The sequence below is a fragment of the Semicossyphus pulcher genome, unplaced genomic scaffold (genome assembly GCF_022749685.1).
Source record: "Semicossyphus pulcher isolate SPU_LCO1_2020_fin unplaced genomic scaffold, fSemPul1.0.p SCAF_20, whole genome shotgun sequence".
Lineage (NCBI taxonomy): Eukaryota > Metazoa > Chordata > Actinopteri > Labriformes > Labridae > Semicossyphus > Semicossyphus pulcher.
Window position 1 is genome coordinate 22,720,505 of NW_027211694.1, and position 10,953 is coordinate 22,731,457.

Sequence of the window (10,953 nt, forward strand, 5' to 3'; positions counted from 1 at the left end):
TTATTTTAGGACTTTAAGGTCTGTTTTTCATCTCCAGAGTGTCAGAGCAGAAAGTCTCCTGATTCAAACATCCCCGGTCCTGCCCTAATCCCTGCAGATAAGAAGCTAAATAAATATAGAGGGGTTTTAATGCTGCAGCTTCTGTTGCTGTTTATTAATCATATTTTGTCTTGTAAGCAGACTTTCAGCTTCCAGGATTTATTTACAGACGTGCGATAAAAAGAAACTGAGCTGTGTTGGTTTGTGAAAGTCAGAAGTTCATCCAAATAGTTTTTGTCTTTTGATTTAAAGTGAATGCAAAGCACACTCCTGGGCTACTTTGTTGTTTAAATCTCATCATTAGTTCCAAACAGATCAGTTTTAGCCTTTCTTGGCTTGTGCATGTAGAAGAGGAAAACAAAAAAAGTTTTTTTTCCCATAAACTAAATAAATATTTTCCAAAAATGTTCTTTATCTTTCATGTGACACAGGCTTAAAGGAGGGCTTGCAGAGATCATTTGTTTTGTACACATTCACACACACTTTGATCTTAATATAATCAGTTAAAAAGTCCACAAACACAACAATGTAAGATTTCCAAAAAGTGAATTCATTCATGTATCATTTTTCTTTTCCAATCAAGCTTTGACCCTGTCACTGCCAGATAGCAACACCAACAACAACAACAGTCTATTATTCTAATATTCGTCAAATCAGCGATTGTCTGACGATGATGGGAGCAACAGCAAACATGTCCGTTTCCGTGTTTCTCCAGCGTTTAGCGAGAAACAAAATTCTCCCTCCAGATGTGTCTGCTAAATAAACGCTGTCATCTCTCGGTTCGTCCCATCCCCCGGAGGAGCGCCCGTTCATCTGTCTGTGCTGAGTCTCAGTCTCACTGTAAACAGGAAGTTACACAGAGGCTGCACTCTGGCTTACTGCAGCGGGATGAAGCCCAAACAGAAACAGATTCTCTTGTGATCGACTTTAATTAACGGCTCTTCAGTTTGCTGAAAGAACAACATCATGATGCAGATTAGGAACAACATGAAGCTTTGTCAGGTCTGTCCTCAAGAGGAGGAGAACACTACTGTAACATGAGACGGAGGGCGGAGCCAGCATTTATGATGCATTCGGGGAAGTCGGGAAATCTAAATGCTGAACGGCTTTCAGGACACAGCGTCAATTTTAGCTCTAGAACAGATTGTTAGCTGTTAGCTGTTAGCATGCAGATATCTGGTTATAGACATTAATTAATTGTTGTCAGATGACGCTGATGGGAGCCAGGGTGTCATTACATTACAGTGGACTGCGTTCTGCCTGCTTTTGCTCTCCACACAGACTGTTTGCTGCCTTCACCAAAGCCTGCTGATACGTGATTGGTCAATACTACTCGGACTGCAAACGTACGACAAACGGAAACAAAAACACAATTTCTATGTAGAATCTGTAAGTGGAGATTACCAAACCGATGCCTTGTCACGTACTTTTGGGGGAAAGATGTTCACTACAAAGACTTGTTATAAAAACTTTAACAAGCCCAGCTTATGTTTCACTTCTTTTTCAAACGGCGGCTGGGTGTCGATCATTTCTTCCTTTGGGCTCTTCTCATCTGTATCGTTTCCCTCTGAACATTCGACTTACTCCTCTTCTTCCTGGCTCTCTTCCTCCTCATCTCTTAACTTAATGTCTGACTCATCCTCACTGATTTGAAACCAAATCTTTTCCGCCTCATTCAGTTTCTGTCGTTTCCTCAAGAAAGAGTTGATCATGATGCAAACAGAGTCGCACCGTCCCCTACACAGGACGTGTGATAAAAAGTGTGTCTTGAAAGGTTTAACACTGAAATACTTCTAAAAATCAAAATGTTAAAACCCGAGACTCTAATTGATAAAAATCAACATCCTTATGAAGAAAGAAACATCTTTATAATTTAGATTTCTACAATAAAAGGCATTTTGAGCTTTAAGGACTTGTGCTGTGTGTGTTTCATCGCTAGAGAGCTCAGGATGTGCTTTCACATTACATTAGGACTCAAACTAACTGCATGCATGTTGTTTGATAAAGAAGTCTCATGGCCCTCACAGAGGACAAATATGAATTACCAGGTGTCTGGAGGATATTGATCCCCATGTTTCTTAGAAAGAACCGGTGCAGAACTTTGTGTTTGAGGTGCATCTTGGTTCCACAAGAAAGACTAGAACTGAAACCAGCCAGCTGTCAGGAGGAACATTTTTTAAGGGGTCAGACTGGGCCCAAAATAAATTCTCTGCATCGCTGTGTCATCTGTCTTTACATAATTTAATTCCCAGAGAGAAACAAGTGGATGAAGTGTAATCACACTGTGTTAACAGCTGAAACACTGCTGTTTCTATGCATCTCTGCTCTGCTCTGTCTCTCACCTGTCTCTTTCAGGAAGTCTTTAATTGTTCTAGTGTAGGAAAGCAGACATCTCACCCAGACATAATGTATGTAACTTAATGAGAGCATGGTGCCATGAAGGTGTTTATATTTAAAAGTCTCACATGCTCTCCTTTTGTGTCAGGATTATTCCAGCTCATCTTCCAACACTATGAACGACAAAAAGGTGTGAAAATGTAACATGTATCTCTGTCACTGTAACAGCAGAGTGAACACAGCTGCAGCTAATAATATGAATAATAATGAAGTGTAAAAATAGGCTTCAGGAGGGATTTTAAACCTGTGCAAGGTGAGTGAAACACGTAACGACAGCTCAGTCGATTATTAGAGGAGCGTCTGCTCATCCAGACAACTTTAAAAACCTCCTGTGAACACACACCTGTTCACACAGACCGCTGATGTTTTACACACACACATAAACCTGAAGCACATATTTGCTTTCCTTTTTACGCTCGTTCTTGTGTGTTCGGCTCTGTGCGCTGCCAAGTGTGAGTCACCCACATGCAGTACTGTCCTTGAACGCCTCCCGTGTCGACACAGATGGAGAAAAGGGGCTCCTGCTGCTCTGCTAATGTGCTGCTTACATTATGCAACCTGTTAAAGTTTTCAGTCATGACCTTGGAACAGCCCGAGGATCCCTCCTGTAATAAATGTCTTTCAGATAAAATAAGGCTGAGCGGGAAGAGGGGAAAAACAATCTTCCGGTTCATCCTCTCGGGTCGTCTGCGGAGAATTAGTGGATAAAGATCCTCGTGTTCCTGGAGAGTGAAAACAATAGATCAGCTTTGCTATGCATGATGGGATTTCCAGGACATCAGAGCACAGTGTGAACCTGTTGTTGTTGTTCCAGTGGGAGGAAGTGACCGTCTGATGGTCCGATAAAACTCTGATCACAGTCTGTTTTTGTTTTCAGAGCTACAAGCTGGCTGTGGAGCTCAAACCGGACCAGTCGCAGGCCTGGATGAACATGGGAGGGATTCAGCACATCAAGGTTCTTATACCAGTTACTGTGACTGACTCTGGACCTGTATGAGGTCATCACATTATTATTCATCATGTCGGGCTCGGGGAAACATTTCACTTCCAAAGAGTGACGTGATATTGGGTCAATTCTAAAAAGACGGGGAAAGAATGAAAAGGAAGAGACGGTTAAATATGTAGATTTGTTTCTGTCATGTCTTTATTCTGTCATATTTATATCCATAAAGTATAAAAGAATCTGTGTGCAAACATTCGTTCCTCACGGCTTCATCAAGAAGATTAACGTTGACGCTCGTTTCCTTTGAATCAGGGCAGGTAGGAGTGGAAATGTTCGCCACCAAGATTTCTCTTTTATATTATTAGTAATCTTCCCGTTTGTGGCAGTGACTCCCTCACTTTATTTTGAAATATGACCAACTATCATCATCCATATCATTTAACTTGGGATCTAAAGGGACGTTCTCTTGCATCTACCTTCTACCTGCAGTTTGGGGCATTTCAGATCTTATGAGAAACACAGGACTTTATTTTATTACAGTGGCAACACTTTTCATTAATTTAACAGGGGTTGAGTCTGTCCTATTAAAACATTTAAAATAAAAATTCGTGCTGAGTTTGATGTTCTGCGTTTGGTATTTTTGTTGTAACTGCGGAGCTATTTTAATCAAACCACCAATATCTTCATTTCCTCTGTGTCATTAATTTAAATTGATTGAAGCTACACTGAAGCTTCTGACAGAGCAGCAGGGGTTTAATACAAAGATGACTTTTAACGAGTTGTGTGAAGCCTAAAGCCAGAGCTTCAGAGTCAGGAAGGTGCATCTCTTTATTTCTGCATCTCACTATATTGCGATCATAATTTACTCTGCACACCTCACCTCGAAAGAGATTCTCCTGACGATATTCTCTGTGAGCGATGTAACTGTGAGGTTACATCAGTAATCCCACAAAAGGAAGCTGTTCAGTTCCTGCAGCACAAACTGCTGTTTGCTTTGTGCTGTTTTAAATCAGATGACATCAAACTTTTTTAATCCCAAAAGGACATTTTAGTGCCAGAATGCAGAAAGTTACAGCACAAAATAAAAGTCAAACGACTCAAATGTAAGTGGTATATACAATAAATAGTGTATATGGGTTACATGCAAAGAGACAGTGACTAATATAATAATAATAACAATAACTTTATTGATCACCAAAGGGAAATAACATAATAACTATTGAGGGAGATATTGCACATGATAATGATCATAATATAGCCTGATATAGGAAAGTGTTATTGCACATATCAGAAGTTGTATTATAGCTGTAATGGACACATTTGCACATGGTGGTGACATGTAAGATCCTTTGTGCTCCGTTTGTCCTCCTGCTGAACGCCGGAAGTTTGTCACGTTACAAATAAACAGCATCAAGTGGTTAATAGATATTCTATATTACAGATTAAACCAGTCAAATTTTCCTCACTTACCTTTTCTTGCAGGCACAGTGTTGCATTTTGACGTAAAAGCGTTCTTATATTGTTCTTTGCTGTTTATATTTAAAGCCTGCCTCACTGAGTGGTCAGCCTGCGATCGCTCCTTTAAGAAGTGTCTAATGACTCGTCAAACGCCTCCTTTTATGTGAACAAGCACAAATGTGAAGCAGAAGAGCTGGTTAACTAGAGACGGCTGGAGGTTTTGTCGAGCCTGTTTAAGCAATGAAAGCGTGGGCGTGTTGGTGGTGCAGCCCTCGGGTCGGTCTGTTCTGAACACGGTCTGTTTGTAATGTGTGTATCATTCTGTTGTTTTGCAGGGAGACTATGCAGCAGCCAGGATGTACTACCAGCGAGCCCTGCTCCTGAGCCCTGGTTCCAAACTTCTGAAGGAAAACTTGGCCAAGCTGGACCGGCTGGAGAGGAAGCTGACAGGGGGGGCGTAGGCCGCCACGATCCACCGGACGCTGCACCATCCTGGGCAGAGAACAGGGGAACAAGGCACTGCCCCCGCCCCCTCTCGGGAGCCCCAACACCAGCCAACAGGCTACCGGATGAGAGACCTGCATACTATGAGGACCTGCGTGTTAGAGCAGAGGAGGATGGGGAATGTATAGAGGTGGACCGGGAGCTCAGGGGTCAAAGAGGCTGGTCCGGCCACAGGAGCCTTTCCCGGGGTGAGCAGGAGGGAGCGGCTGGTCGAGGACCACGTGGAGCCCCGTCTGCGTCAGCTTTGCTTCAACGTGCACATCTGCTTCAGACGTTTGTGTTTGGTTGATTTCTTATTCATGTGATGTCCTTTAAGGCACTTCCAGACAGATTATAACTCGGCCCTCTGCCCTGCCTACGAGAATTATTCATGTATTTATATTAGTGCTGTGAAAGTGTGTGGAAAACGTTATTGTAATGAAGGGAATGAGCATGCCGCTTCATTCAGTGCCCGTGGGAGCAGTAAGAAAATAACAGAAGATCAAATATTGATTGTCAGAGCTTCTTCAGTGACCTGAGCTTGCTCAGGTGTCATCAGGTGATCTTACTGATACCCAGTCACCCGACCGATACCTCGGCCAGTATGTGACGCAGCACTGCGTTGCTAGGCGAGGAAGCTAGTTCCAGACTTTTTGCATGACTTGATTTTGTAGCCACAACTAAAACTTTTACATCATGTGATCTACCGTCCAGTTTGTTTCATTATGACGGAATTCAGAACGTGTCACATCCGTGGCAGCCATCTTTGTTGTTAACTAAGATACGTCAAACACGCCCTGTGTAAGAGAAAGGTTTATGATTGGCCGAATCTGTATTTACAAAGAGACACGGCCGGATTATAGTACTGAGAGTGTTCTGGTTTCCGTTACAGCTGTAGTCCGAGTATATTGACCAATCACGCATCAGGAGGCTTCAGCGTATGCAGGAAGAACAGTCCGTGTGGAGAGCAGAAGCATGCGGCAACGTGAGCCACTGTAATGTAATGACATCCCGGCTCCCATCAGCGTCATCTGACAACAATTAATTAATGTCTATAAACAGATATCTGCATGCTAACAGCTAACAGCTAACAATCTGTTCTAGATCAATAATTCAACTGGACTCAAATCTGCTGGACACTGTGTCCTGAAAGCCGTTCAGAATTTAGATTTCCCGACTTCCTTGAATGCATCATAAACGATGGCTCCGCCCTCCGTCTCATGTTACAGTAGTGTTCTTCTCCTCCTGAGGACAGACCTGACAAAGCTTCATGTTGTTCCTAATCTGCATCATGATGTTGTTCTTTCAGCAAACTGAAGAGCCGTTAATTAAAGTCGATCACAAGAGAATCTGTTTCTGTTTGGGCTTCATCCCGCTGCAGTAAGCCAGAGTGCAGCCTCTGTGTAACTTCCTGTTTACAGTGAGACTGAGACTCAGCACAGACAGATGAACGGGCGCTCCTCCGGGGGATGGGACGAACCGAGAGATGACAGCGTTTATTTAGCAGACACATCTGGAGGGAGGATTTACCTTTGATCTGAACACACGGTCGCTGCTCGAGCTGCTGACTGGACTGTAAACAATGCAGCGCACGGAGGAGGACGTCGGGCTGGAAGTCGTTTGTCGCTAACCGTGGCTAAACCAGAATGCACGACATGTTTGTGCTGCTCCCAGAGGCTTCATCGTCGTCAGACTATACCTGATGGCTTCCGAGATTGTGATCGGCCTGACCTGAATCAGGTTATCGGACACATTTGCCAGAACAAAAGCAACATGAGCGTTCAGATTTGTCCGGTATATAAGAGTGCATTAACTTCACCCTTTATTAAAACTTAGATGTCAGATTTGGGCGAAGATCAAGTATAAAAGTTGTTAGCTCACATGATGACACCTGAGCCATTCACGGAAGAGATCACTTAATTAGTTTATATTATTGTGTCGCACATGAAGGAAATATTCATCTTAACTCCACTGGGTTTATCAGAGAACACAACAAAAGACTTCATCTGTAAAGCAACAGATTTTCTGTCTTATTAGAAGATTCAGAAGAAGCTGCTTTCTCCTTCGATATAAACTCTTCAGCTGACTCCATTTTCCAGCACCGACCACAGAAGAAGACCCGATGCTGCGAGCCGTCTGCAGGTTTAATAAGCTCGTGTGTCTGCTCCCGTGTGAGCAGCCCAAAACTTCTCGCGCACTTTGACCTCTGGAGTTTGCTGTTTGGTTGCTTGTTGTGGTTTTGTTGACAATGATTTTTGTTGTGGAATGACTTTTGGATGACAATGAAGTGACCGGTGCAACGATTGAACTGCACCAAGAAAATAAAGTTTATGTTTTATTACAAAGGGTTTGGAGTCTTCACTGATTAAATGTAAGCTCATCTGAATGTGTCTGAGGTAGGTAAACAGCTGCATTATAATATATTGTTCTTCTTCTTCACTAGCGCTTTTATTTGGTGTAGTTGCTTCCCTAAAGAACTACAGACCATTTCATTTGCAAACAAGCTACGAACAGAGAGAAGGTCCTAAAATATGTGCAGATGATTTTTATTTTATTTCATTTACAGTGTTCTGGCATTGTAACGGGTGTTAAGACCCGATTGCAGCACACAGGGAAACGGGGATCGTAGGTGATAACTTTACTTTAGGCTTCAGCAGGTCCAGGTACAAACAGACACACAGTTCAGTTCAGTATTTACAGGCTTTGAGCTCTTTGGACTGGGCTGGGGGCTTGGGCTGGGTGAGCCGAACCAGGAGACAGGTGAGTGCATCAAGGTGAGGGCCCACACTATGATTTGGCCGTTACGCTATGCAGGGTGATGGACTGTGATTGGTTAGTAGTTCAGATGAAAACCTGTCGTGACAGAAGTGAGGAACGCCACGACAGTGACTGGCAGTGACTAGGAAAGCGGCGTGTCACAATGAGATTATTTTCCGTCCTTCTCCTTTGCTCTGAGCATTATTTTCGTTATTTGTCTTCGTCGCACAATTAAAGAACTGAAACCGACGGGAAACCGTGAGAAGGCGGGAGCTGGTCACACGCCAGGAGACGAGGCTGGGAGAGGTGGAAGAAACTGCTGTCAGGGAACGTCACACGTGGAGCGGTGGTCCGCGGGCGTGACTGGGTTAGACAGGTAAGTCCACTCCCTTGTATTTAACGAGCAGCCAAACTTGTTCACTCTGGACACCTCTAGACCGGCGACAGGTTGTATATATTAATTGAAAGTTGGCCGGTGACTTCATGTAGGCCACAGTACCTTAAAGGTGCAGGCAGGAGACGTGGTCAAGGAGGCAGCGGGTCCATCACCAGGATATCGCTCCGTTAAAGCTGATGAACCAGTAGGAAGCAGGTGGAATGTAAGTTAAGGCCAGGCAGAGATTTGGGGAGCCAGCAGGTGAGTGCGGCGACACATTGAGTCTTTGAGCCACAGTAATCCACAGGTAAGCAGAGCAGGGAAACTCACACAGTAGCAGGGGAGCACCACGCAGGAACGCTGAGGCAGGACTCATGGTAGAGGACAGAAGGAAGAGGCGATTTCCGGGATTATGACAAGGAATTATTACCCAACGTGGCCACGTCCCGTCCGCTGAATGCATGGTAATGCTTTATCGCGCCTCTCAGGAAAACAAATCACTATTCAAAGTCCTTCATTGTTTCTGCTATCAGGCTGTTAAACCTCGGAGGTTAAGCCGAGACATTCATGTGCAACTCATCCCAGAATACCTTATTTTATTATTCATATTGATTTTAAACTTTTTTAATGTGTGGATTGTAATTCATTTTTGTCCAGCCCTCGTGTGAGTCCTCAGGCATGGGGCCACACGAGGCTGTAAAAAGTGAATCGCCCTTTGGGATGAATGAAGTCTGAATCTGAAAGGCTGGCAGGTCAGAGGCACACAGGGTTGATAAGTCAGTCTGAATGATGCCATGTCGACACGAGCACAGGTATTTTTCCCCCTTCGTTTCAAAAAACACGACAGAAACGCGGTCATGAGAATGCCACGCCAACAGGCGGCGATATAACCCGGTCATGCAAAGAAGAACAGGAAGAATCGTGGCCAATCAAAAGCTGGAAAAATCTATTGCTGGAAGACGACCTTTCGGTGACCTCGGTGGTGCACCTGACGCCTCTGTTCCTCAATATAGTGGACGAGTAACTGTACATATACGTGTAAACATGTGAACAGTCCTGTTAGCACCGTTAGAAGCTTCACTGTTTTTGTCACGTCCGTCATTTGTGACGCCTCACTAAGGAGATAACGCCACGAGCCAAAAACACCTTTAACCCCGTCTCCGTGGAAACAGAGTTTCTAAAAGTCTTCACTCTGGGCGGAGTTTACAAAAGATCCGTTTTCAGGTGCAGACACGGCCTGATGCAGCTGCAAAGTCTTGCATGGAAGGTGAAGAACAATCTGGGTATGAGTGTGCGAGCAGAGTCTTACATACTGTCTTGATTACTGATAAGGACCAGCTGTGTACCCAGGTGAGCTGAGTGAACTGATGAGGTGGACGTGGCAGGCCGACGGAGAGGAGCAGAGGTGAGCTGAGTGGAAAAAGACCCAGAGAGCAGAACTGTGACAGGCTGACTGGATATGGTGCCATTTTTATCAGAGACAGAAAATACGGCTGAAGAAATGCAGGAGAACGAAGCCCAAGTTGCAACTACATACACGCAATGCATCCTGGGACATGTAGGCACCGCTGGCATGGCCCAACGCAGTGACTTTGGTAAGTATGTTGAGGAACTGATTGCTTTAATCAACTACATTTACTGTCACCACTGATTGGATATCCATATAAAACTTGCTAAGTAAAAAACCCTCCACCTGACTGAACTTAAAGTTTCTTGTGTTGCAGTTTTCCCAACTTTTTAACTCTCAACGTGTTTGATTTAGCTGAATCATATTCAAATCCCTCCTCTGGACAGCTACAGGTGGAAAGAAGTGATAACAGAGAGTTTTGAGGAGGGATTTAAAAGAAGGTTCTGAGTTTCACAGCTGCCTGGTTTCCTTCCGTAACAAAGCGATATAATGCTTCTGCTCTTTGAGTCCTTGGAACTTCCCTGCTGGATTTATTTGCAGCCACCTCACATCCCCGACTGAGCAAACAGAAACTGGATCTGTTTCAGTATTGTGCAGTTCCTCCACAGTCCCACCCATCAGGCCCTCGGTTAGTGTTTCATAGACGGGAACAAACGATGGCTGGAGGCCTGTGGCTCACATCCAGCACTGAGAGAGAGCACGCCAGTATCAGGATTTACGCAGGACGGAAACCTCTGAATAACCTGATCATCACAGCCAGGCGAGGTCGACTTCCTGAGGCAGCCGGAGCAGAGAGAGAGAGACGGCTGTAAAGCTTTGTTTTATAGCTTCATAACTAACTCATTAATTTCTATTTTGAGGCCTGTTTCTGGAAAAGTTTCACATAAGGCCTGTTTGTTTTTAGACCGGTGTATAGGGAGCATGCACAGATGAGCAACTACACAATAAAAAAGGCATCCCTTCACTACCAATATTTGTAAGCATTTTTGCAGAGAAACAAGCCCAAAGTTGCTTACAATTAGCAGACTTGGCAACCCAGCCTTTGGCATACAAGACATTTAGGAAACGCCCCTGTGTGTCGTATAAAAGAGC

At 44.1% G+C, this 10,953-nt stretch overlaps 1 protein-coding gene across 1 annotated transcript in view; it reads left to right on the forward strand.

Annotated features, from left to right (window-relative positions):
- tmtc1 (transmembrane O-mannosyltransferase targeting cadherins 1) overlaps positions 1 to 7,659 on the forward strand; it is a 116,276-nt gene extending 108,617 nt beyond the window's left edge. Inside the window, exons 18-19 of the mRNA XM_069671120.1 lie at positions 3,314 to 3,391; positions 5,173 to 7,659. Of these exons, the coding sequence (XP_069527221.1) occupies positions 3,314 to 3,391; positions 5,173 to 5,298 (204 nt within the window). The 3' untranslated portion in view covers positions 5,299 to 7,659. The remainder of the gene's footprint in view (positions 1 to 3,313; positions 3,392 to 5,172) is intronic.
- Positions 7,660 to 10,953: the final 3,294 nt, after the last annotated feature.